We start from the raw sequence: 27,632 nt of genomic DNA on the forward strand, positions 1-27,632 counted from the left end.
ACCAGCACCAATCAGGCCCTCTAGCAAAGATAGACAACCAATTGAGAAGCAGAGATCTGCTACACCACTACAAGTTAAAACTTGAAATTTGAACCACCACTGACAACTCTTTGCCAGTTAAGTGTTTTTTGCTTTTCAACTAGCTTTTATTTATTTTACACTTTTTACAGTCTATAATTACCCTAGGCTAAGGCATAAATTCAAGAAATGATCAAATTTTGATGCCGACAGCGGCTCGGTGTTGATAAGGTGCAGTATTTAATATATACAAATAACATAATACACACATCTCTAATAATTATAAACTTAGCAATCATAACAAATCCCACAAAATCACCGTCAAACAATTACATAGAAGTAAAATTATTAGTTGAAACCGAATAATATTAGTTGCCGTCTAATAATAAAACAGACGAAAGGTTTTAATAATTCGTTTTACTGGAAAATCTTTTTTAAGTGAAATTTGAATGTTTGGAATTTTCCCTCTCTATTGGAAGACTTGCAACTGCAAGTTGTGTGTATGCTAAACGCTGATTGGTTGGAGCATTAAAAAAAGATGCAGCTAGTCTTGTCGGTCTTGTCTTTCTCTTTTATTAACTTTATTCGTCCAATATTTATGTTGATTCATATTGTGAATTTAGAGAGAATTTTGTACAAATTTTGTCAATTTATTTAGTCTTGTGGTTGTTCTGTAAATGTTTAATGTTCTCCTTTCAACACTCAACTAATGTGACTAATACTATAATTTCATCAAAAACAGTTTCAAAGAATTTTGTGATTAAAATAATTGTCATGTTATTATATATACATTTACTGAAATAATAAAGGTACGCTTAATTCTTATAAAAAGGTATAATTTCTATGAAAAAAACTTATATGTTCTCTTAGGACGTATTAAAATTTGTTGAAAAGGAAAAAGCATCTGGAAAGAGTAGAAAGTTGTGTACAGATTTTTGAGGTTAGGAGTTCGATCAATATTTTATTTAACATTTAGATTGTATTTTGTAAAGGACTATTAAATAAAAACTTCTTGGTAAGTATTGTTTAAACATTTTGTAAATAATAGACTTTTTTAATTAATCAATAGTACAATTCTTTGTTATTTTAATTAATAATTATTTTGTTTAAAAGCAAATTAAATATGAATATCTGTTTATATATTTTTAAATTGTCATTTGTTGTTAATGAAATGTGTTGAGGTATAGATGATAAAGCAATTCTTATTTTTTAGTAGCAAAACTTCTAGTAACTCTGTATAAATTTAGATGGCAGATTAGTTTGGAAAATGTAACAAATATTCAAATTTTTTCTAAGATATTTTGTGTTCTTAAGTTTAAATGAATAAATGTACGAGATTGAGAGAGAGAAAAGTACTAATATTTGTATTTCATTTTTATTTTGATTATTGATGCTAAATGCATATATTTTTTGAGTTATTTTGAGTCAGTAGAAACAATGAAAGAATTTATCTTATTGTTTTATTAATATTAATATCATTCTGCAATGCAGATATCTAAATAAATCAATATATGTTTACAAACCTTTAATAGATGTTATTGTTAAATAGGATTTCATATATTTAAAAGGACAGCTTATGATGAAACGTAATAAGTCCTTGTCTCCTGTACCATCAAGTAGTGATTGTTTAAAGAAGTCCAAACTTGAAAATATTAAAGATAATGAACTTTCTGCAATTCATATATTAGATTTTTCTGATGATCTATTGCTTTATATATTAAAATATTTGACTCCTCAAGATCTAAGATCTCTAAGTTTGTAAGTAATGCGTTTATTTATTATTGATTTGCTTTTTTTTTTTCTTATAATTATTTCATAATTAACAGATGCTGTCAGCGGTTATACCAGATAACACAAGATAGGACATTATGGAAATATGCAGATTTTCGAACAATGCCCATGTCTCTTGAAGATTTAAGAAATTATGTTAGATTTTTCCAGCCAGTAACAGAGAGCATTGCAATACGTGGAAATTTAGCATCTAAATGTGCCGCAAAAGTTAATAAAGATTTCATCAGTACCATTAAAACACGATGTAAACAAATAAAGGAATTAGTCATAGAAGAGTGTTGGATTAATGGATCTGAGGTATGTACCAATTTGACTATACCAAGATTAGTTTAATGTTTTTTACAGTTTTAATAATGTATTTTCTAGGTTCAAATAACAGATTTTCCATCTTCAATTGAAAGGCTTTCCTTTGAAGGCTGTGATATTGCTATTAATGATTTAGTGAAATCTTATTTTTTCAAAATGGACCTTCATATGCAAAATTTAACAGTAATATTATTAACAAATTATTAAATGTTAGAACATTACAATTTAATTAATATTGATTTTATTTTCTAAATATTCTAGTGTCTAATTCTGAGTTATTGTCAGTGGTTCTCTCCACATTCTTTATTAGTTATTAGTAAACTACCAAAACTAAAGGAACTTAGATTGAATTCATGCAGACAATTGAATGAATGTGTAGCATATGCAAGCTTAGCAACGAGATTTGGCTTTAAATCTTTAGAGGTTGATAATTTTCAATAATAACAATGTGAACAGATTTTTTAGTCAAATAAAGTAATAATTGTTAATTATTTTAGATATTAGATATAAGAGATACAATGATTGGCGATAGCGAAGTTTCTTGTTTTACCAGTACTAAAACATTAAAACATTTGTATTTGGAAGGCCCATCATCACCTTTGAATTCTTCAAGTTCACTGCAGCATACAGAACAAGTGGATCACCCAGAATTATTTAATCCTGTGTACGATGACCATATTCTTCAACAGGTAACTTTGTATTCTTTATCTGTATTTTCTAAATTAAATATATTTCTTGATATCATTTTCAGTTTATAGTTGATGTGCATCCAAGGGTATCAAGATGTAACTTTATTACCGATAGAGCAATTTATGTAATTGCAAATGATTCATGTGACAGAAGAGTGATAAATTCTGTACAAGGAATTTTATTATTAGAAGAAGATAAACGTGTAGTTAGTACACTTCGCCTAAAAACCTTAGTAGTAAGGTAGGTGGATTTCTAAAAGGATACCATTTATTGATATTTATATAACGGAATTGATCATTTTTCAGAAATTATCCGCGAATTACAAATAAGAGCCTCTTTCATTTAGCTAAAAATGCTTCCAGTCTTGAATATTTAGATGTAACAGCTACTAGTGTTACAAGAAATGGTATTCAGGAATTTAAATCTCAAAGACCCGATGTTACTTTGGTAACATCTTATGACAAGACTAATAAAATGCCTAAATGAAATTATATCAGCATTTCTTTTTAAAGGTTGGTTAATTTTTTAACTTTATGTTAAAGCGTTCATAACAGCGTAACTTCCTGTTAAATCACTGTTTGCACGATTTGCATTTATCCGAAGATTTGAAGGTTGAAGGATTTATGTTTATAAAGAATAACCATTTAATGTAATTTAAAGTAAATTTGTAATGTAATAACATCATGGTAGATAATAGTTGTAATAAGAGCAAGTAGGCACAAGTCAGTTTCCACAACTAAGAAGAATTTAGTTGACACGACTATTACTGACCGACGGTTTATTAATTAACGAGTGTGTTAAATCTGAATTAGTTAGCTTTATTGGTAAAACTGTAGAAATGATTATAAAAACATGAAATAATATTTCTATTCATCATTGTTTGTAAGTATTTCTTCCACTTCGGCAACAATAAATTTTTCAATGAAAATAGTGAAAATATTTAACATAAAAGATTTGCGAGGATAACTTGTTTTGAATAAAGGAGAAATGAAAAATGTTTAATTAATTGTGTGGATATGAATGATTTTTATAAAATATTTATATTTTGACAAATCGAGTAAAAAATATTAATCAGCTATTTACAGACTTATATATATGTATATATGATTTAATATATCTTTCTTATATTAAAAATTTTGAATTAATGTTAGTATTGTAGTTGTTTTATCTAATTAGGAGTACATGAAAATTTAAAAAAAGATCACGGTAATATTTTTTATGCTAATTTGAACAATCTTGATTAAAAGCTGGGTTATATATTACACCATAAATACTTCATTAAATTATTGAATTTTATGAACTTCGTTTAAAAAAATGTAATCCGAAAAATTTTAATGGCCCAGTTTTTAGTAAAATAGGGCATCTAACAAGGTTTATTATTTTAATTATTATACTCGCAATCGATACCCGTATCACTTGAATGTTTAGACTCATAATTTTAATTCTGTTTAACCTAATACGGGGTGATCATAAAGTCCCTCCCCCCTCTTTCGTTATTTCGGATAATATGCATTTTTAGAAGAAAAAAAACAAATCTTTTGCTTTTCCTAAACTTTATCATGATGATATTTACTGAACTTTGAAAGGTCATTTGAAAGACTTAAGCCAATCAAGCCATTTTTTGTTTGTTTATTTAATCCTATATATTTTATTATCCATTATTATAGCTTATACTAAAAGTTTCTTAAAACACTATATGAATTTATCATCTTATTCAGTAGTTCACCAGAAATTTCGATTTGAAATTATAAGTAGATAAGCGACTAATATGAGTGGAAATTCGAAACGGTTGTGCACACCACTTCGGTAAATCCATCTATACATAATTTTAAATCGCGAAATATGTGATGAATGCCTAGATAAATTGATCAATTCCTACAGTAATTTAGGACACTTTTAAATTCAGCTACAAAATATGGAATAAAAAATAGGAGCTTCTATTTAAGAACATCTGTTTGACCTTCACACCACTTTTGCATAACCTTTCAAAGTCAAACTAATACCACCATAAAAAAGTTTGGGAAAAACAACAGAACACATGTTGATTTTATTTTTTTAAAAAGTGTACATTTTCCATAATAATAGAAGAAGGAAGAATTTATAAACAATCTGAATATGTGTGCAATAATTTTTGAATGATAAACTTTCTTTTTTAAGTCTTTATTGTGATAATGAATTAATATCATTGTTAGCATTATTACTACAATTTCTTTTGTATTTATCCAATTTTTGGGTAGTATTTCGTAATCCTAATCAATGGAAATACAACATTTCCGTTGTTATCATTATACTTAAGATAATGAATAGAGCAAAATAGTATTTTACAAAATTTCCACTTAGCAATTGAAATGTAATAAAATGTGGATTTGAAATCTTTGAAGAAAATATGCATTATTTAAGATTCTTTCTAATAATTTATATACTTTATACCCGTATATTTTCTTCTATAACTTGATGAGTCTTTGAACACATTTAGTAATAAATTTATTATTTTATAATAATAAATAGTTTTCAGGTAAATTAATTATGCATTGTAATATAATTATTTTTCTTTATTATGTTGTTAAAGGCATCTGTAAAAATCTAAGTATCTTAAACGAAACAGAATCCAATAACAAGTACTTTATCATCTCAGTGTCTCTCATATACAAACCGTTTTATCAGCTAGCATTATGTTTGGCATCTATTAAGAACCTTATAACTCTTTTATCCCATGGAACGAAAAACTGTGATATAGGATACGGATGTTCGAATTACCTTTAACAAAACAACATAATAGATCATATTTATAAATGAATCATTTAACAGTTATTTTTTATATTCTTTTGTTTAATAAATGAGAGAGAGAGATTACGATTTTAATTGAACACTTTCTTATCAATGTGGTTATTAGACTGGTTATTCGATTGAGTCGTTCATTGGCAAATCAGTATAACATCATTATTAAAGTATTGACCTTTGCTTAGTTTCACCAAAATAGTATTAATTTTCCTTACCTTGCTAAAGCTTGGAAAGGACAAAGTTAATATTTTCCCAGCAGTAATTTGGCATGGACTATTAGCCCTCATCATGATGGAAATGAGCAGTTTCCTGGATCTCAAGGATACACGATACCAATGGGTGGTGTAACTATTAAAATGGCCTTAGTTTTATGGTGATATAAATAAAATCAGTTATAATATAAATTTCTGGCGTCGCTTACGCTACATGGCCTACGCGATTAGCCGAATCTATCAGTTGTTGCGCTTGCCAACATTCTAGAAAAAGATGCAGTATTTGGGCAGCGGAAAAAGATCCACTTCTAAAAAGTTCATGCGGCACGTTGGCATACACTAATACCTAAATAATACATTGGTTTTAAAAGATCATTATTAACAAAATTTGTTTATCATTGTGAAACCGCGCGGACCTGCACAGCTGTCACACTCAGTATCAGCATGTTAAGTGTGATTTGAAATAGTAAGGATATTGTGAATGACGCCTCAATGAGTTTTGAATATCTGAAAGGAGGAAGAAAACGTGTAAGCAAAATCAAAACCTATTTTTATAATTTATACAAATATTCAGTATGCCATTCTGACCGTATTATATGATTATGCTTCTTAATTATTTCAGATAATTTTTTGTAAACCTCATCGTCTCTCAGTTTTGGATTCAAGTTAATATCCAGATCACCGTTTTTCATAATCTCAGATAACTCGTGACTAAAGAATGCTTTGGATTACATGAGAAATCAAAGGCAGGAATATAACAGAATAACCCACCATAATGCGTCAAACATTCCGCAAACATGTTGGATGCATGCAACGAATAATAATTGTGGTCCAAGTATAATAGTGGATTGAACAAATATGCTGGTGCAAGAATGACATAAGATTAAGTGGTAATACTTTTCTACGTCCAGTTTATAATCAGCGATAAATGGCGACATGTCTATACCAATAGTTTTGTTGGTACCAGGTATTCTTTTTAATGTCGATGCGGAAAACCGTGGTAATAACGAGAAGGCTGCAGAACTTAAGTATATATAAACTAAAACACGTTGTTAAGGAGATTTCATCAATTTCTTCTTTTCATTCTCAATGAAATAATACGTACTTATGTAAAGAAAAGCAAAGGTCTTCCCAAATTTCGCATAACGGTTAATAATACGAAGCTCCTCCATTGATCCCGCGTTTCTCCAATCATCTGCTAAGTCAGTAAGAAGCTTCTTCATCTATTAGTCAATCAATCATTAAAATTGTATAACAAACCTTTAGTTGCAGTGTATAAAATTTAACGGTGCTTACTCGATACGTACCTTATTTCTATTAATTATAAGATTTGATAATTTGACCATGGTCAACAAATCAAAGATTATTGGTGGAAGGCATTCCAGTATATCACTAATTTTATCCCGAACCTCGTATAATCCTATTACCTATTTTTTTAGATGGAAAAACAAATTTATATTTATTGTGCTTTTCCTACGGAATTAACAGCAATCGTATTTTCTTAAGGCAAATAATATATTCGACAAAATAGTTGATTTAATTTTAAAAGGGTTCTCCACGATAGAAAAGAATTAGATTTTTACCTGTGGAACGAATACAATTGGTCCCAGTATAATAGTCAGTGAAAGCATGAAAAGACTCGAGACGGTAGATTGATAAGGCCACTGCCCTATAGCAAAAAGGATGATTTTATGGGGAATATAGTGAGATGATTTGTCGTTGTAAAAGGCTTTTGCCCTATCCATGTTTGTAATGACGCGTCGAGCCATTTGATACTAAATCTGAAATAGCTCTTCTCCAACGTTTTCCTACTCCTTAAAAATTCCCTGTGTACCATAACAAAACGTTCAACTATACGAATCAAAGTCATTATAGGTACTATTGACTTGATTGCCACTGATTATTATGATTTAAAGAATGCATTGGCAGAACTAGAGTCTTTCAAGCTTCATTATGGATCGAAGTGCCAACAGCTGAGAGTTATCAACTTTTTGCGCATCTTTAACATTATCTTTCTACATGCTGTAGTTACGCCCTTCCTCCCATGTAATTGTCTTCTCCTCGAGCTACAGGAAGGGTATACTGGCCACAGGGTCCCCTCGACTTACGAACGATCGAGTTTTGATACCTTTGATCCAACTAGCGGGTCGTAAGTCGGGGTGCTTGCTCGAGAAGAAGCCTTGTGAAAATGTTGCAAACATTCTTTTCTTTGGAATTGTGCTTGGTAGGGATTGCGTTACATTGGAGTAAAAGTAATTATTAATAAATATTTTTCAAATAAAAAGGGTTGACTTTAGCAATAGTTTAAAGTGTAAATATAATTCAGTGTAACGATATAAATTATTGTAGCTTTCAAAAATTTGTCAATAGAGATTTTGAATTTAATACTGTTTAAAAGAAGTCTGCTAATTTAGAGCTGCATAGAGATAAGTTTTATTCTTGTAATTTACACAAAGAAAGTGCCTTTTAATTGTGCGTTATTGGTTGCTAACATATATTATTAATAACGTGTAGTTTTTCTCGTTGAATTAACATTTAAATTGGTGTTAAACTCAGGTTCATAGTTTTTTATCCAATAGAGCGAAAAACTGCAATGTAAGACACCGATGTACGAATTACCTTAACAAACAAGTATAATTTTGAACAATTAATTAAGGATATTCAACGGTTATTATAAAAACTATATTATACTACATATTTGTACATGCAAAAAGTAAGGTTTTTACCGCACTGAAAGCCTCGAGGGAAAAAGTCATGAATCTTCCTGCAGTAATTTTGCAGGGTATTTCCGTCCTTATCATTATTAAAATAATCAGTTTTCTGCACCTGAGAGACATCCGGTACCAGCGACAATCGTAGCTACGTAGCAGTGTTCTTATATCAGATTATATCTTGTTTTTATTATACAGTAAAAATAATAACTATTTTGAAAGCTTACGTATGATGGTGCACACGATTAGCTGCGTCCGTTAATAGTTGGGCTTGCCAGCATTCCAAAAAAATGTACAATACTTGTGCAAGAGAGAGTCCAGCAGTCTTAGCAAATTTGTCTATTTCTTCAGAAAATACCAATGCCTTAAGGACAAGAGAAAATTGAAGATTTTCAATAATAATATAATCCTATGTTTTTTTTGCGATTTAAAAATCTAAAAACTTTGAGTATATTAAATCATATCAAACCTGAACTGTTGAAATACTGATCATAACCGCAATAAGCAGAACGGAAAATAATAAAGATGTCGCGAATAAAGTTTCTATTTGCTGGGTGAAACTGCAGAATTAATCAATCGTGTATCAATGACCAATTAAAATACAGACATTGTTATACTTACTGTATTATACGAGTATGTGCTTTAATAATATTAGATAAATTATTATAAGTTGTATCATATTTTGTTTCAGGATATAAGTTGATATTTAGACTTCCGTCTTCTACAGCGGTTTGCAATTGGTAACTGTGAAAAAGATACTGGTTGCACGAACCATTAAATAATTTGAAGCTCTGAATGACAGAAAAATTGGAACTCATAATAAGAGTTGACTTTTATGAGGAGTGAATGATCTTACCGTATTATTTCGAACATTCCACAAGCATGCTGAATTAACATTATAAATAAAAGCTCTGGCGCGATGGTCATCACCGCATGAAAAAATATAGTAGCATTCAGATGGAACTTTATAAGGTGGTAGTACTTTTCTTCGTCTATATGATAATCCGCGATGAACGGCGATGCATCTAATCCAATTGACTTGTTTGTTCCAGGCAAAATTTTTAACTTAATCGTAGAAAATTGTAGTATTAACATGTAGCCAAACGTGACTAATGCTAAATAAACTAAAAATTCAGGTATTATTGATGAAATTAAATTAATGCGAAGATCCTCTTTTTTCAATATATCGTTAATAGACAATACATACTTATATAAAAATTATTAATCGTTGCTGCAAATTTAGTATGATTATGCAATATCTGCAATTCTTGGTCTGACTTTATATTTGCCCAATCTTCCGCCAAATCGGTAAGAAGTTTTTTTATCTACAAATATATTACATGATATTTGTTTAACGCAATATTAAAAGAATATTACTACACAATTATGTTAGTGGTTGGATAAAAAAGTGTGCTAAATTAATTTAAAAATATTTTGCAAATCTCTACAGTGTTAACGTTAACACTTAAATTATTTGCACCTTGTTTCGCTTTATCATCAGATTTAGGATTTTAATCGTACACATCACATTGATAAAAATAGGCATTACATATTCTAGAACTTCAGAAATGCTTGCTCGAAGCTCGTAAACAGCAGTCATCTACATGATAAAAATATTTATTACAATTATTTTATGGAGCCATATTATGTAAATATATCTAATTGGCTTAAAAATAAGGTACAACGTCGTTCAGGAAAAAAAAAATATTACGCTAGTCAGGCATTGAAATCTCTTTTGAAATGTAATAAATTTTCTAGAACGTTTATTCCATAAATTCTCATCATTTTAAAAGTATAGGTATCACATTTAAAGAACAAATATCACCACGAAGTACTCATAGATTTTCACCCTGATTAAAGGGCTTGATTGCTTCAATCTTACATCATCGACGACCACCGATTAAAAAAAATGATATTTTTATATACCTGTGGAATAATAAACGTTGGCCCTAATAATAATGTTATTCCAAGTGCTAAGATACTCGAAGCAGTGGACTGATACGGCCATTGTCCTATCATGGAGAGTACAATTTTGCAATTGTTATAGTAAGATTTATGACTATCATAAAACTCTTTTGTCTTGTCCATATTTGTAAAAGAACGCCGTTTATTTGCATGGGGATAGCCATACCGTCTTAAATATAGAGCTATATAGCATAGAAAATCGCTTCTACGCTTATCGAGAATTCTCTGTGTCCTGTATTATCGCTAATTAAGATAATAACGCACCGTCGACTTTGTAGCTGGCGACGACAAAAAGTTCAAAGGAATAGATTATTATAGATATACATAGGTGTTCTAAAGAAAACTGCACCAGCGTGGTATAGAGACCAGTTAGCCGAGTCGATCAATTAAATGCACCGGCTGAAATACACGCACAGGCACTTCATTAAACTTTTATATACTAACACCACGTACAATGAAAGGGTTTTTTTTTTCAAAAACCTCGCGCGCTGGTAAATGCCTCGATACGATCTTTTTCAGTTAATTCGTAGTGATAAACTTAATCGTAACTCCATCGGTTAAAAAGCTCTTTCTTCGATTGTACATTAAAATTCTCCACTATTTTATCATTCATCTCTACGGCTATCCTCTTTAAAAACGTCGGTATAGTTAATTTTTTAATGATTTTGTGATTGAAGAGTTGGTTTCTTGCTAAAAATGCCTTTATTTTTGTTATTTTTGAATCATTATTCGTAGACGGCGGTAGACGCCAAAGGAAACGTGCTTCCGATATTGGAAGTCCCTTTTTTTAGTGATTATTAATAATAATAAGGTTTTGTCGCATAAATTTTCCGTAAAATTTGCTCAACGTTCAGACGCTTATAAAGATATTATGCTTTGTGATAAATTTTCATAACGTGACTTCAATATAATAACAACACAGAAATAAATTGGTTAGTTCGGGGTTATCAAAAGTGTTACTAATGAAAAAGGTTATTCAAACTTGATAATTTTTCAAAACATTGCAGCATAATTTTTCCTTCCATTAGCCTCCTATTCGGTACGTAAATCTACTAAAAAATTCAAAATGAACAAAGAAACAAACGATGTCATTGAAAGCATATACTATTACATTACGAATCGGGGCACAAGACACAAGACGAAATTGAAATACTGTAAACATGCATCGAAAGTATGGCAATTTACAAAAAAAGGTAAATATAACGAGCGTTTTTATATTAGCTTCTTTTATAACGGTGACTTAAACTCGTATCGTACGTTTAATTGAAATTGATTCTTTAGATAAACAACATTGAGATGTGTAAAAATAAATACCTGATGACGATGATCAAGTTATACAAAGTTTATTCGGAGAATAAAGAATGCTTCGGGGCTCGTGAATTATTAATCATGTTTCTTGTCGATCAGAAAGTGGATGAAATTCTGAAAGAGAATACAAAAAATACTTCCCATAGTATAGTAGAATATTTACAGGTTATTTTTACATTAATTCATTGTAATTGATTTCACACGTATTTATTACTTCAAATTTTGTTTAGATCTTAGATGCAGAATCGCAAAACCTGATAGCTACTTTCTTTTTGGACTTGATACGTTTTGAGCTATTGTTAAAAATTATTGCCGAAGAGTATTTTAAACAAATTCGCATATACAAATGTAGAGATATGTGCATAATAATGGGTACATTGAAAATAACAATACAGCTTGCATTACTGGTAGTTTAATTTTATTTTCACATTTTTCTTAGTCTTTCTATACATCATGATATTTCAAGCTTCGATCCTGTTGGGCGAAAATATTGAAAATAGTTTCAAGTATCTCCAAGCATCCAAGATATTGCAACTTTTATCCTTTCTTCAGTTATCCTCAACATTTCAATTTTTAACTATTAGCGCTTGTTCTATTTTTGATGAAACGTTTGTTCGAGACAAAATTTCGAAACCATTTCTGGACAACTTACCAACATTAAAGGTTTTGTTTCTAGTCAAAAAAGAAAATAATAATTTTTTAAATGATATTTTCTTTCTATTTTTATAAAATTTTAGGTTATTACAGCTCATTTGCAGCAACATATTAATGCACGAAATTATTTAAGAAAAACTACTAAGCCTATTTTTATGAACGTATTACACCGCTCAAAGAAATTGCCCTGTATACCATCTTCTACACAGAAAGTAATTCATAATCTGCTTTCTTTCAGTTTTGTGTTAAAGTGTATGATTATTGAACAATTTTGTTGCATAGGAAATTAATGTGAAAATATCAGCAACAAAACTACCAAATTCTACGTATAATCGACCTAATGAAGAACAGAAATTAACTGTTTTACGACATGAAAACAAATTACGGGCTTTTCAATTATTAAATAATGCTACTAAAAATGCACCCACTTGTCTGCAGAGATTAAAAAAATTTCCGAAGAAAAATAATCTAAACGAGAAAAAATGTTATAGAAAAAGAATAACGAGACTACCGATGATCTCTGAGGTGATTATAATTACTCTTTATCAAATATAAATTGTTAATATATAAAAGTAATTATTAAACTGTAGATAGAAGTAGAGGAAACAACGGCATCAATTTTAAGGAGATATACTCGTGTTATGAAAGATAAGGCAAAGCTGATAAAAAAGTGAGCATTTATTTACATTTAACGTCTTATCTGAATATTTATATTGCATTATTTTTATGATATATGCTTCTCTATAGATTACAAATGTTGTCTGAGGGGGGATTGGATGAAAGTGCAATAGAAATGCTAAATCAAAAAGAGAAAATGGAGAAAATCAAAAGGGAGAAGAAAATAATTCAAGAGAAACATTTGTCAGCATTATTAAGTAGGAAAAAAGCTTCTTTAGCAAAACAAGAATCGTTAAAAAAAGTTAAAGAACGTGCGGACTTAACACGGAAAGAGTCTAAAGAGTTGTGCGAAAGATTTCGAAAAGTGAAAATTGAGACTAATCAAAAAAATTCTTTTCTCGTCAAGAGATCTAAAGAATCACACAATTACTTTAATTCAATTTTAAGGGGAATAACGATATGAAATTGCCAGTCAATCAGTTTATATTCAAAAAACTGACGCAGACACGATAGATTTGTTCGTTTAGGCTGTACATTGTACACTTTTTGTAATTTGTAAGATGGAAAAATCTATACATATAAAGACAAATATGCCAAAAGGCAAAACAAGTATAAAAGTACGGCCTAAAAAGAAAATTCTGATAGGAAGCCCACCAATCAAGATGGGATTTATTAGAAATTTTAAATAAGAAATTGTCACTTTTACATATAACTATCATTTTTATTTATTTATTTTATAGAATATTTTATTCCAATTTTATACGATTATGTTTATTATAATAGAACCAACACTTATCTGCGTTAATATAGCAGTATTGCTACCTGAAATTATAACATATTTTATTAGTATGGCTTGTAAAGTGTATTTCTTTTTACAAATGCAGTTCAACATTTGGATAATAATAATAGCAGAAGACTGTAGAATCTCGTGCCAAGTAGTAAAAGAAGCTAAACGCATAAAGTATTAACAAATTGAATTTAAGAGTTATAATACACATGATAACATTAATCGAATGCTCAAAGATTTGCTTGCCAAATAGGCACAAATGGGGCTGGGGCCAAAACTAAAGATGGCCGATGTTTCTCTTGAAGCTTGAGGAATAAGAAAGTGGAGCTCGGAAGCTCATGGCTCACCCTATGAACGGCTTCTAGAGTTTACGGTTTAGCCGACGATGCCACACGATGCTCCAATCCCTATTGTTATATCAGTATATATGTATTAGTACACATATACTTCTGTAAAGAACTACTTTACACGGCACAAACACACCATACACAGTTACATATACCGAGTCCGTGAGTCGGGACGAGATTTTGCATGTGATCCAGCCTTCATTGTAGATATGCGAAGCTGCGAAAATGGCGGATGAACAGGTGAGTTACCGATCAAAATAATGTACAAACCTCGAAACGCAAACAATTTATTTACCGTAAACAACCTTATAAATTTCGGCCCAGACCAATTAATGGAAAATTTCCTATCGAAAACGTAGTACCAATAGTTCCCCGGACATGTTCTTTATGTTTTGCCATTGGAGATCACAAACAGAAGTTTCTGTAGGGAGCTATAATACATTGCTTGTTGCCGGACGAACAACTGATCATTTTTGTACACTTCATAGTTCATACGAGCACTACGATCGCTCAATACCTCTTTCCACAACTTAGCTAGTAACATTGTAAAATATTTGAAATTTTTCACAATAATAAAGACAATCCCCAACTGTGCCGGATTTAAACAATTGATACATAATAATAGATAGATTGAGAAACACTTCTTCCACTCTAAACACAATTAACTCGATGTACCATAGTCCACAGTACGATCTTCAATCTCATTTTAACTTTTTAATCTCATAACAAATCATTCTAAAAATCAGAAACTTGCGGATGCTGTGCTAAAGTGTTATGGAAGTATGTTGCAAAATATCTTGTGATATATATTATATTTTATACATAATATAAGCTGGCGCGTGCTTTTGTTATTCTTGTATACTACATTGGTTAGATTTTCGCTCGATTAAAATAAAAGGTCTTAGTTGACTGAGTTTGATATATTATCTAAGTTAAATAGATTTTATGTAATTTTAATGCGTTTTCTACAAAATCTCATTAAAAACAATCTCAAATAGATTTAGTACACGTAAATTAAAAATTTTATTAACACACTTTTATAACCTATACGTCTGATTATGTTTTTGTAAATTTACCGAAGTGTAAATTAATAGGTTATTAACGTATAAAAATGCTTAGTTTAAGAGTTAGCTAGTATATAATTTATGTTGACAGAAGTGTGAACCATCAATCTTGTGAACAAATATTCATTCAAAATTGTATTAATAAAATCTGAGGTTTTTCAAAAGAACTATTAATATTTATTGGTTAAAATTTTTATAATAAAGCTTTGTTAAAAGTTGAATTGTGAAAGGTGTCAATATATGATTTTATGAGATTAATTATTGTTTGAAGAGATTGATTTGGATATTGGTGTATAAGCAGTATCGATAACAAAATATCTGGAGATAACATTTTTCATTAAAATGGTAATTTTTTGCTTTGGGTCCATAGACAAAGAATACTGTTCGTGAAAATTTTCAAATACAATAATTGAAGCTTTGTGAAGGTATTAAAAAAAGTGAATAAAATGGCTTTACAACTTCACATATCTAAATGGAAATTTTAAAGTACAACTTTAAACAGTGTCATTAAGAATGGATCACATACAGGAAGTACGACAGTTGGAGTTGCTATGCAAGCAACTGTATGAGTCTCAAGATTCAGCACATCGTGCTGAAGCTGAAAAAGCCTTAGTTGGTTTCCAAAACGCACCTGATACACTCACAAAATGTCAACTTTTATTGGATCGTGGAGATTCAGCTTATGCCCAATTATTGGCCGCCACAACATTAACAAAACTAGTTTCCAGATCAGCACAAGGACTTAGTTTGCAGCAACGACTTGACATACGTAAGCTATTTTTAATTTTTAAATATTTTTATATTTATTAATGCTTTTAAGCCTAAGATGTTTTAAAAAAATTATTAGTATCTATTAATTTGTGTAGGTGTGTTATTTTAGGTGTTACAGAGAGATAATAGCCAAGCTGTAATTGCTGTTACAAATGGTTTAAAATAAAATTATTTAACTTAGAATGGTATATAAGATGGTATTAGTGGTTTTTCTTTAAAAAGCGTACTAAAGGGCATATGGAGGTCATCTTGAATATTTTAAATGGGGCCCTCTATTTTTTTTTTTACATATTTTGGTAACTGAGCTCTGGAACTTTTTAAAACCCTTTTTTCATTCTTTCATCTTATCCAGCTGTTTACAAGAGATTTTGATTTGAAATTGCATATAATGATGGATTTGGCTGAAGTATTATGCATGACTGCTATGCATACACATGTATAGTTTTTCACCTATGCGTACTTTCAAATTGACATATCTTATAAACAACTGAATGAAACAATGAAGTAAAAAATGTGGTTTGTAAACTACTTCAGGTCAACTACAAGAATATGTAATAAAATATTGGAAGTCAAGCTTAAAAAATCCAAATTGATCTTAATATGTCATTCGGTATGCTTTCCAAGGTCAAACCAATGACACCATCTTATACCTTCCTCAATGTCAAGTAAGTTTTATTTAAAGTATTTTTTGATAGGGATGATAAAATAGGTTTTATCTCTCTGTAAGACCTTTAGCAAAGTACTTTGTATATAAATATAGAAAAATGAATTATATAAAATCCATAAAGATAAAGTCTTATGAGATTGGGATTGCTCTTTTTAACTGCAATGTTGAACTGGTACAATTAGTTGAAATAGGGGAAAGCATATGTTTTCTCATTCTAAATTATTGTGCTAGTGCAGCAGTGAAGTGAAAAAACAGACTTACTATGGTATTCAGAGACATCAGTTGAAGTACAGGAAGCCTTGAAATTTATAGTTTACGTAAAATTTACTATAGCATTCTAAGCTTTCTTGAGGTTTGAGTGCTGTCTCTAAATATAACTCTTATTAACTGTGAGAATAATTTTCTATTGCTTACAAACACAACTTCATTTATTTTTAACAAAATGTATAAAAATTTGATTACAGGAAATTATGTTCTCAACTACCTAGCCACACAACCAAAGCTACCAAATTTTGTGATACAAGCTCTGGTAACACTTTTTGCCAGGATATCAAAACTAGGATGGTTTGATTCTGATAAAGATGATTTTGTCTTTAGAAATGTTGTCAGTGATATAACTAAATTTCTTCAGGTTTGTTTTCAATATACCTCTCATACAGAAGTGTAACTAAATAAGTTTTTAATAACAATATTCTTGAACAATGTAGGGATCAGTGGAGCATTGCATGATAGGGGTACAATTACTTTCGCAACTAACATGTGAAATGAATCAAATATCAGAAACAGATGCTAATAGATCCCTAACTAAACATAGAAAAATTGCTAGCAGTTTTAGGGATACACAATTATTTGAAATTTTTAGGATATCATGCTCTCTGCTTGGTACAGCTAGAGAAAATTGCAAAAACTTAAATTTTAATGATGAATCACAGGTATAGCATATATTTTAAAAATATAGTTTATATTGTGTTTGAAATTATGTTTGAATTTATAATAAATTGATGTATTTCTTGTAATTATTTAGCATGGTTTAATGACACAACTTCTGAAGCTTGCACAAAATTGTTTAACCTTTGATTTTATTGGAACATCAACTGATGAGAGTTCAGACGATCTTTGTACAGTTCAAATTCCAACTAGTTGGAGACCTGCATTTTTGGATTTTACCACTTTAAAGCTCTTCTTTGATTTATACCATAGTCTCCCAAATACTTTATCCTCATTAGCTTTGTCATGTCTGGTTCAAATTGCATCAGTTAGAAGAAGTCTGTTTTCTAATACAGAGAGAGCAAAGTTTTTAACACATTTAGTAAATGGAGTGAAGCACATTCTTCAAAATCCGCAAGGCCTCAGCGATCCTGGAAATTACCATGAATTTTGTAGATTGTTATCACGATTGAAAAGTAACTACCAATTAGGAGAATTGGTTATGGTGGATAATTATCCTGAAGCAATTCAATTGATCGCAAAATTTACCGTTCAAAGTTTACAAATGTGGCAGTTTGCACCAAACTCTGTACACTATCTGTTAAGTCTTTGGCAAAGAATGGTTGCTTCTGTCCCATATGTTAAAGCAGCTGAGCCACATTTATTAGAGACTTATACTCCTGAAGTTTCTAATGCATATATAACATCAAGACTCGAATCGGTAGCGGTAGTGGTAAGAGAAGGTTTAGAAGATCCATTGGATGATTTGGGCATGGTTCAACAGCAGTTAGAACAATTATCAGTCATTGGTAGATGCGAATACCAAAAAACTTGTACTTTATTGGTACAGCTTTTTGATCAAGCAGCTAGAACATACCAAGAACTAATGGCCCAAACTACATCGCCCACACAACAGATAGATATTACCATTCAAGAAGGACAATTGACATGGCTTGTATACATTATAGGTATTTAAATAATGAATAATTAAAATTGAAACATTTTTCTTATATGTTTTCAGCAATGATAAATTTATTTATTTAAAAATTTTTGCAGGGAGTGCAATTGGGGGAAGAATATCTTTTAACAGTAATGAAGAACATGATGCAATGGATGGAGAACTAGTCTGTAGAGTGCTTCAACTAATGAATTTAACTGATTCAAGACTTGCACAAGGTGGTTGTGAGAAACTAGAACTTGCGATACTAAGCTTTTTTGAACAATTTCGAAAAATATATGTAGGAGATCAAGTTCAAAAAAATTCAAAAGTTTATAGAAGACTGTCCGATGTATTAGGACTCAGTGATGAAGCTATGGTGTTGAGTGTATTTATTCGAAAGATGTAAGACAGTGACAGATGATACAAATGAATATATGGAAATAAATTTCTGTATGTTTATTACATATTGATTTTAATATTGCAGAATAACAAATTTGAAATACTGGGGCCGAAGTGAACAAATAATATCCAAAACATTACAACTGTTAAATGATTTATCTGTTGGCTTTAGCTGTGTTCGTAAGCTTGTGAAGTTAGATGAAGTACAATTTATGTTAAATAATCATACTGTACGTTTTCATGGAAATATTTAAAAGAGAAGAGAACTTTATGACAATATTCAAACAATTTAATATTTTACAGAGTGAGCATTTTCCGTTCCTTGGTAACAGCGTAGCTGTGACAGAAATGCGATGCAGATCGATGTTTTACACTTCGTTGGGTAGATTACTAATGGTGGATTTAGGCGAAGATGAAGAAAGGTTTCATACATTTATGTTACCCCTTACAGGTATAGAGATCTTTGTATAAATACGAAAACTCTTGAACCTTAAAGCGCGGTATTACAACTGTAGATGAATGATCGAATGAATGTGAGTTAAAGCTATAAATTTCACATGTTATGCTTAAACTTTTCGTGAATGAAGAATGCCAGGTAGAATCGTGAGGGTGATTATTTTTAATTTTGTGCACTATTTATTAATATAATTTAGAAAAAGAAAAGGAGTTGAACTTTGATTTCATGATAAATTTTGCTTTTGTATGATTGCAGCTGCTTTAGAAAGTCTAGGCCAATTAATGGGTGCGGCGGATACTCCTCTTTTTGCCGCAGAAGAAGCTAAAAAAGCTTTAATTGGCTTAGCGAGAGATCTTAGGGGCTTAGCATATGCCTTTAACACTAAAACATCTTATATGATGCTTTTTGACTGGATGTATCCTTTTTAAATAACTTATAATTTTTGCTATATTTATCATGGATTCTTTGAAGAGTAAATGTTTGACCTGAACGAAAATTTAGATACCCGAACTATACACCTATTTTATTACACGCTGTTGAACTGTGGCATCATGAACCACAAGTTACTACACCCGTCCTAAAGTTATTTGCTGAATTAGTACAAAATAGAAGTCAACGGCTACAGTTTGATGTTTCATCTCCCAATGGAATTTTATTATTTCGCGAGGCTAGTAAAGTTATATGCAGTTACGGTAACCATATATTAAACGTGGAAGTTCCGAAGGACCAGATTTATCCATTAAAGCTAAAAGGAATAAGTATATGCTTTAGTATGTTAAAAGCTGCCTTATGTGGAAGCTATGTAAACTTTGGAGTATTCAGATTGTATGGTGACGAAGCATTGGATAATGCACTAAATACATTCGTGAAGCTACTTCTTAGTATACCGCAAAGCGATCTCCTGGTAGGTTACGTGTAAATATTAATTTTATTTATCAAAGGACTTCAATTAAATTTTATTATGTTAATAGGATTATCCAAAATTATCAGCAACTTATTATGTATTACTTGAGTATCTTGCACAAGATCACATGGCTTTTCTATCTACATTGGAACCAAGAGTGTTTTTATATATTTTATCAAGTATCAGCGAAGGCCTCACAGCACTAGGTGCGCAAAAAGACTCCTATACAGGTCTGTGCGGCTGATTCTGTCCTACTACTGTCCTCTATATTTTCTATGCCATGCTTTTCAAATTGCTCTTAGATGTCATGATTTTAAAATATTAATATTACAAGTATCAATATTTATTATAGTACAATCGTAAGAAGATCAATTTTCCATCAACACATTGATAAGGAATCGAATATCTATAATTATTTTTATTAATTACACTGTACAGTTCCTAATTATAGTCTATTCAATAATGCTATGTGCTTTTTGCATTGTTGCTTGGAATGTAATTTTGCCAATGGGTAATTTATCACTGTAATGGTATAAAGTTATGCAAAATATGCTAAATAAATATTAATGCACAGACAGTTAGTGATCTGAAGTACCAGTATCATGACATAGACAATAAGAGGATTAAAGTGAGTAGAGCTTTGGACCCTTAGTCTACAAATAATTTTGTAGTCTTATAATGTGTAGTTATTTAGAGGGAACACACTGATTTTAAAAGCTTTGGTTCATACATTGACTTTTTAACAGTCATATTTTTTTAGTATGGGTCTAATACAAAGTCAGCCGCACAGCTGACCTATCTGTAACTGTATTGATTGTGTTTAAAACTGTAAGTCTTGTCTGAGCTAACATGCTAAACGTAACTCAATTTTCCTTGTTAAATGATTTTTCGTTTTTGTACATTATTGTATGCTTAGTACTACTACTACTACCATTATTACTACTATTCTGATTATTCACAGATTACTTTTGTTTATTAAGAAACATAATTGATTTTGCATAAATTTAATTCTTATAATATAATTAAAACAAAAAACATAATTTCACTTCTTTTTAGATACTATGGTTTGCACTGGTTGTTGTGCTACACTTGATCACATCGTGACATACCTCTTTAAACAATTGTACCAAAAAGGTAAATGTATAAATATTAGAAATTTGTGTATGAAACTGCTCCAAACAGGTTTTTAAACTTTTGATTTTCAGCTGGTGTATATCCAGGGAAAAAAAATGCAGTAGTTCCAGGTGGTGGTGAATTATTTTTACAAGTTTTAAAACAGCATCCTGAAATTCTGCAACAAATACTAAGTACGGTGTTAAATGTGATAATGTTTGAGGATTGTAGGAATCAATGGAGTATGTCTCGACCACTTTTGGGATTGATACTTTTGAATGAAGAAGTATGTTCAATATTAAGATTTTTTCTCTCGTAATTAAAACAGAGATTACTAACTAATACTACTTATTACAGTATTTTAATCAATTACGAGAAAATATTATTAGAAGTCAGCCTGTTGACAAACAAGCAGCTATAGCCCAATGGTTTGAAAATTTAATGGACGGAATTGAAAGGAACCTATTAACGAAAAATAGAGATAGGTAAATACATTTAAAATAATTTGAAACGATTTTAATGAATATATTCTTATTATTATAAATCGTAATTTTAGGTTCACACACAACCTGTCAATGTTTAGGAGAGATATAAATGATTCTTTGAAAGGACCCAATATGTCTGCTAATTCTGTCAGTGATATGATGACTTCGTAGTGATATTGCTCTCTTTAAAATAAAATCTTTGTAGGTTCTTGCCTGCCAAATGCTTGAATGTGTGTGCGAGTGAAATTATAAATTATGGTGAAATACAATTATGGTTTTAGATGAATATGGAATTAATAAATTAAGTAATGTGGTTTTACATAAAACATTGCTGCTTGGCTTCCTGTTAACAAAAAACATTTTTTCAGCTACTTCGACATGCATAAAATTGTAACATTGAGCAAGCATTGAATAATGTTCTTTTATGACTTTTAATATAAATAATGATGTCCTTTTAATATTACCGCCTATTCGTATATAGTTATTATTAAATCGAAAGCCTTCGTTTAATAGTTTTGTTGCGATAGGTGCAAGGACAAATAAGAGTGTAGAATTGAAGAATATAGAATTTTATTTTTCATATGGCCGTTATTCACGTAGCATGTACATAGAGCATTTAATTAAAGTGCATTATTTATATTTTACATACACTTGAATGGCAATCATAGGACCGTTTTCATCATGTCTTTGTTATTTTATTTTACTCTCTAAAAAAGTATTTTAAATTTGCCCTGTAGCTTTACATTTGAGCGTGCATTTTCTTTCGAATTAAAATTGGTAAAAAATAATTGAAAAGCGAAAAAAGTTGCATGTTGTTTTTTAAAGTGTGTTCTAATAAAAGAATTTCTAAAAGGTGTAAATTAAAAACACATTTTAGAGCGGGAAGCCAATGATCAAATGAATTTAAACAATTTATATTGTATGATTCTTATTTTTACAACGCTTCCGTTTAATCGATTGAATCAAGTGACTTGCGTTGACTTAAAGATTAAAGCCGAAGTTACTCGCCACTATCAATTATAACTTAAAATTATAATTTTTACGTTTATTTTCAATATTATCATTTTCACTGAAAATTTATTCTAAGCATTGTGGAAATACACAATTTAATATAATTTTGACATTATAAAATTATACATACTTTTATGAATAATGTAATTAATGTACATGAAAATATGATAAATTTATAACATAAAATCTTTTACAGATAAATATAATAGTTCTTATTGCACAGTAAGCTTTGACATTTTAACCAGCTAATGGAATTATTTAGATCATTGTTCTTTTTTTTGTAAATTTCACGAAATTATTAAAAATAATATCAATAATTTTTATTTATGTTCATCATTTTTATAACTTCAGACAATCGTTTGAATTTTAAAGTTTTTGGAGTGTAAGATAATGTGCAATACATACTTTGCACATATAATTGTACATACAGTATATTATGTGTATGTACGTAATCTCTGGTACATACATAGATGATGTATACGTATGGCTGTGTACATACTCCAGTGTATGTATACTCTGTGGACTCTACATATGAGGGTTAGATAGTATACGACGTATGTATAGTGTACTCTACTTTGCTGAGTGAGTCCAACCAAATACAGATCTGTATTATGAGTTATGACATATCTTCCTTTATGTTTTCTGATTACGTCGCTCCTAACCTTAAAGTGCTCTGAAACGTCAAAGCAAAATAATTTGTTTTATAGTAAAATTCAAGTTTATGAAATAAATTAAAATGGCAGAAAATTCTAATAATCCTTATGACATAAACGGCCAACATTTTAATCCAGACATGTATTTCCAAAAATTATTAAAGGTGAGTCTTATTTGTAATATTTTAAACTTTATTTCTTTTTTAATTGATGCACACTTTAGGAATGTACTCTAAAACAAATAATGGATTGTGAAGCTGAAATTGTTAAAAATACACAAACATTGCATTCAGATATGCAGACTTTAGTATATGAGAATTATAACAAATTTATATCTGCAACTGACACCATTAGAAAGGTACTTCATAATACTCAGAGTAATAATATGTCTTTAGATTTTCACATGATTAATTAATAGAACATAATTTATAGATGAAGACTGATTTTAAAGAAATGGAAAATAGTATGGACTTACTAGCACAAAATATGGATAGTATCACTTCATTCTCAGAACAAATCTCATCAACATTGCAAGGAACCAGACAACAAATATCTAGGCTATCCTCAGTTCACACTTTATTAAGGAAATTACAGTTTCTATTTAAATTACCTAGCAACTTAAAGAGTAAAATAAATGAAGAGAATTATACTGAGGTATACATATTTCTTATGCTACGTAGTTTATACTCTAAAAAGAAATTTGATTTAATTTGTACTTATATTTCAGGCAGTTAAAGACTATATACATGCGCAAAGTGTTTTGAATCAATATGGAAATATGCCTTCTTTTCAAGGAATACAAAAAGATTGTGAAGAAATATTAGATGAGTTAAAGGGAAAGCTTAGAGCACAATTTCATAAAAAAGATGCTTCTACTAAATCTTTAGCTGAAAATGTTGATCTTTTATTGCAATTAAAGGAGCCACCAGATTCATTATGTGCTGAATTTTTACAAAATTCAGAATTGCATCTTAATGATCAGTTAAACTCCCTGAAAGACATGTGTGAAAATGATATAATAGAGTTTATTGATATGGGCAGCTCAGGTTTTATTAATGATCTATGTTTAGTCATTGCATCTTACAATGAAATGTTTATTAATAGAAAACCAATAGATGAAAATGAATTTGCTGATGATTTTGATACAAAAGCTGCAAGTCTTTTGAACAAATTCATTTTAGATAACATGAAGAAATACTTTGATTTAATTGGAAAAAGAGTAGAAGATGTCGTAGATACAGCAATATTAGTGAGAGCTCTTGATAGGTTTTATGGAAGGTTGCAAGCACTTAATAAGTTTTGCCAAGATGTTGATTTTTCTAGGTATCTTATTTCTGTTGACAATAATTTTTTAACAATCAATTAAAATTTAAAATTAATATTTTTTAAATTTCTCCTTATCATTTAAGGCCTGGAACAGATACAGTTATAAATGCTGGAAGAAAACAGTGTCGTAATCATCTTCATGCACTGAAACAACATTTAAATGAATCTTTAGTAAAAGCTAAGCAAGCTTTAGCAATTAAAGTTACATCTGAAGGGGATGGAGGTTTGGCAGAACTACAAGCACTTTTAATTATGCCCACAATTGAGAAAATTAAAGGTGTATTGCAAGATTTAGTGGTTTGTTAATTTCTTTATACCTAATTTTTCTAAGTGAGAAAGCAAATTTGAAAATCTTGTATTATTTCAGGTATTTTTACAACCAGATTTATCATTTAATTTAAGAACAGAATTTCTTCAAAGCTTTTGTATTGATGAAGTAAGAGAAGGACTTGTTGTTGGATTTTTACACCATCTGACCGCTACGACTGGCGGATTTTGTAATGGATCCGATGTACCAAAGTTTCCTCCAACGCTTTTACTCTTATTAAGTAAAATGTGTCTTGATTACAAATTAAACAATGTTCAAAGCCTCGTAAGTTATTATCGTATCAAATCTTTCTAAAAATTGAACCATTCTTCCACAAATTATTTTCAAGAAAATAAAGAAAAATATCACGTTTTAGCTCAATTCCACCGATGAATTGTTCAATATTACAAATTATATGTCTTCTGACAATATTATAACGCCCAATTCTGAGATCTGTGATAATTTTCAAAAAACTGCTCAAAACTTATTAAACCATTACGTTCGCATCCAAGGGTTAGCAGTGTCCCAAATGTTAAGAAAATCTATTGAGACAAGAGATTGGTTGCATACAATTGAACCTAGAACTGTCAGAGCAGTTATGAAAAGAGTGGTCGAAGACATAACAGCGATTGATTCTCAAGTCGCTGCACTGTACGATGATACAGATGGCCAAGTTGATAGAAGTAGCGATAGCAGTAAGAAAACCTATAGGTAAATAATTATAAGAATTAATTGGCGTAGATATTACAAATTAATATAACTACTATTACTGCCTATAAATTAAACTGGAATGAAAAGGTAATACATTTTCTCATAGAGTATAATGTATCTATTTTTAGCGCAAATATATCAAGGCACCATTATAGATCGAATTGGTCATCATATGCCTCGAGCCATATTGACTCATCGTTGGTGACAAACATTCATAAGCTGTTTTCCGAACGTATAGAGATTTTTTCATCAGTTCAGTTTAACAAAGCTTCGATTTTAACAGGAATCATTAAGATTAGTTTGAAGGTACGATATCTTTCGTAGTTTGTAGGGGAGACCGGAATGAATTGTAATAAAATGAAAGTTTAATTTATTTCGGAGGATACTGCTTATTTTAAAAATTAAAAAAAAATGATAATACTTAGTGCACATGTTTAGAATGCAAATTTATTTTTATTTAAGCGATATTGTAATTACTCGATACGCAAACGATCAGTATAGTACCACGTGCAATTTATTACATTAGACATCAAGTAGGTTTTAATCGTAACATACCCGTTATTCCCACAGTGCATGAACACAAGAGTAGTTGAAGATGCTCCAGTAAACCGAGTATGCTATCCAAAAGTTAACATACATTATGAAATGAAATTTACTTGTAAATTTCCAAAATAACAACGATTAATTGTTTTATAAAAATAATACTTTTTCATACAATATATTTTTATTTCCTATAACATTTGAATATTTTTAATTTATCAGAACGATACTTATTGCAATATATAATTAATTATTGTTGACGCAATAGAAGCATCTTTACCATTTATATTTTTAATTAGCACGTTATAAACGACAGTAGTTTACATGTTACAACTGATTCCGGTCTCACCTATTTAGGAATTGATCATTTTTAAAATCAATGCAGTTGTAATGAAATACTATTTTAACAAGTAAAATGCTCTTTGCTAAAGTAGAATACAAGCTCTGTACTCTGTGGTGCAATGACAAAATAGCATGCTTATTATCCACTTTGGATGACAATCGTCGCGTATTAAATTTTAACTTTCATTTTACACGCGCTATATAACCACCCGACGCTTATAAATAATATACTACGTTGATTTATAAATCTTTGGAACGTTATACATTAATTCTGTTTTGTAAACAGACATTCCTGGAATGTGTCAGACTACGAACATTTAGCAAGTATGGATTGCAACAGATTCAAGTTGATACACATTACTTACAATTGTATTTATGGAGATTCGTATCCGATGAAAAGTAAGTAAACGATTAACGTAAAGAAGCGATTTTAACAATGATTTAATCGTGTGTTTATTTGCAGTGTTGTACACTTTTTATTAGATGAAATCTTGGGAAGTGCAGTGCACAGATGTCTAGAAGCAGTTTTGATGGAGCCAAGTGTGGTGGATATAATTTGCGAAAGGGGATAAATATGCGAATTTTATTGTAAATGATTTATACCATTCTATATAGAATAAATGGAGCAAAAAATTGAAATTAGTATGAAATTGATCATAGAATTATCAATAGCCTTCGAATGTCAGTTTTATTTCTACAAATCTGTTCCTGGAAAAAATGAAGCAGTGGATATACGTATAGTTTTTCAAGCGATTGGCCGTAATACCCACGTAAACCGGGGCAGTCAAGTCTTGACCCAAGTGTCAAAGTACTATAATTTAAGTATC

At 30.1% G+C, this 27,632-nt stretch overlaps 6 protein-coding genes across 10 annotated transcripts; 4 read left to right on the forward strand and 2 right to left on the reverse strand.

The window, feature by feature from the left end:
• The first annotated feature begins 591 nt into the window (after positions 1-591).
• LOC136773144 (uncharacterized) lies at positions 592-9,316 on the forward strand. Of its 2 annotated transcripts, XM_066726578.1 has the most exons (10): positions 592-827; positions 889-1,033; positions 1,568-1,776; positions 1,845-2,106; positions 2,176-2,298; positions 2,377-2,538; positions 2,613-2,804; positions 2,867-3,045; positions 3,111-3,317; positions 9,201-9,316. In XM_066726578.1, exons 3-9 carry the CDS (start codon positions 1,595-1,597, stop codon positions 3,289-3,291), a joined length of 1,281 nt encoding a protein of 426 aa, XP_066582675.1. In that variant the 5' UTR covers positions 592-827; positions 889-1,033; positions 1,568-1,594; the 3' UTR covers positions 3,292-3,317; positions 9,201-9,316. The 2 variants fall into 2 exon arrangements, with proteins under 2 accessions (XP_066582675.1, XP_066582673.1); XM_066726576.1 differs by lacking the exon at positions 9,201-9,316 and having other exon boundaries at positions 3,111-3,871.
• Positions 5,286-7,567, reverse strand: LOC136773145 (putative odorant receptor 92a). Of its 3 annotated transcripts, XR_010822566.1 has the most exons (10): positions 7,382-7,567; positions 7,106-7,225; positions 6,904-7,021; positions 6,570-6,837; positions 6,387-6,509; positions 6,215-6,305; positions 6,008-6,144; positions 5,802-5,934; positions 5,459-5,562; positions 5,360-5,378 (listed from the first exon to the last, which is right to left on the reverse strand). XR_010822566.1 is itself a non-coding variant. In XM_066726580.1 (9 exons), exons 1-9 carry the CDS (start codon positions 7,565-7,567, stop codon positions 5,512-5,514), a joined length of 1,227 nt encoding a protein of 408 aa, XP_066582677.1. In that variant the 3' UTR covers positions 5,286-5,511. The 3 variants fall into 3 exon arrangements, 2 of the variants coding, with proteins under 2 accessions (XP_066582677.1, XP_066582676.1); XM_066726580.1 differs by having other exon boundaries at positions 5,286-5,562; XM_066726579.1 differs by having other exon boundaries at positions 5,286-5,934.
• LOC136773146 (odorant receptor 13a-like) lies at positions 8,279-11,364 on the reverse strand. The gene is made up of 9 exons (XM_066726581.1): positions 10,436-11,364; positions 9,990-10,109; positions 9,717-9,834; positions 9,366-9,633; positions 9,131-9,253; positions 8,979-9,069; positions 8,737-8,873; positions 8,525-8,657; positions 8,279-8,417 (listed from the first exon to the last, which is right to left on the reverse strand). Exons 1-9 carry the CDS (start codon positions 10,595-10,597, stop codon positions 8,367-8,369), a joined length of 1,203 nt encoding a protein of 400 aa, XP_066582678.1. The 5' UTR covers positions 10,598-11,364; the 3' UTR covers positions 8,279-8,366.
• Positions 11,365-12,150: 786 nt separating this feature from the next.
• LOC136772747 (cilia- and flagella-associated protein 99-like) lies at positions 12,151-13,567 on the forward strand. Its single transcript, XM_066725874.1, has 7 exons — positions 12,151-12,154; positions 12,222-12,445; positions 12,520-12,648; positions 12,719-12,961; positions 13,027-13,106; positions 13,184-13,418; positions 13,502-13,567. Exons 1-7 carry the CDS (start codon positions 12,151-12,153, stop codon positions 13,565-13,567), a joined length of 981 nt encoding a protein of 326 aa, XP_066581971.1.
• A 1,280-nt stretch (positions 13,568-14,847) lies between these two features.
• On the forward strand, positions 14,848-23,140 carry Ranbp16 (Ran-binding protein 16). Of its 2 annotated transcripts, XM_066726574.1 has the most exons (15): positions 14,848-14,968; positions 15,524-16,021; positions 17,155-17,321; positions 17,398-17,622; positions 17,715-18,585; positions 18,674-18,959; positions 19,042-19,186; positions 19,260-19,407; positions 19,669-19,828; positions 19,915-20,317; positions 20,385-20,523; positions 21,374-21,451; positions 21,523-21,716; positions 21,788-21,915; positions 21,987-23,140. In XM_066726574.1, the coding sequence occupies exons 2-15, from the start codon at positions 15,766-15,768 to the stop codon at positions 22,084-22,086; spliced, it is 3,300 nt and encodes a 1,099-aa protein (XP_066582671.1). In that variant the 5' UTR covers positions 14,848-14,968; positions 15,524-15,765; the 3' UTR covers positions 22,087-23,140. The 2 variants fall into 2 exon arrangements, with proteins under 2 accessions (XP_066582671.1, XP_066582672.1); XM_066726575.1 differs by lacking the exons at positions 21,374-21,451; positions 21,523-21,716; positions 21,788-21,915; positions 21,987-23,140 and adding an exon at positions 20,670-21,333 and having other exon boundaries at positions 20,385-20,547.
• A 173-nt stretch (positions 23,141-23,313) lies between these two features.
• Positions 23,314-27,444, forward strand: Vps51 (vacuolar protein sorting 51). The gene is made up of 10 exons (XM_066725503.1): positions 23,314-23,743; positions 23,803-23,937; positions 24,012-24,233; positions 24,307-24,902; positions 24,989-25,202; positions 25,273-25,497; positions 25,589-25,923; positions 26,052-26,229; positions 27,092-27,204; positions 27,269-27,444. Exons 1-10 carry the CDS (start codon positions 23,663-23,665, stop codon positions 27,375-27,377), a joined length of 2,208 nt encoding a protein of 735 aa, XP_066581600.1. The 5' UTR covers positions 23,314-23,662; the 3' UTR covers positions 27,378-27,444.
• The last annotated feature ends 188 nt before the right edge of the window (positions 27,445-27,632 follow it).

This window comes from Prorops nasuta, unplaced genomic scaffold (assembly GCF_024137725.1).
Source record: "Prorops nasuta isolate Cenicafe-Biocafe unplaced genomic scaffold, Cenicafe_Pnas_1.2 PNAS00004, whole genome shotgun sequence".
NCBI lineage: Eukaryota > Metazoa > Arthropoda > Insecta > Hymenoptera > Bethylidae > Prorops > Prorops nasuta.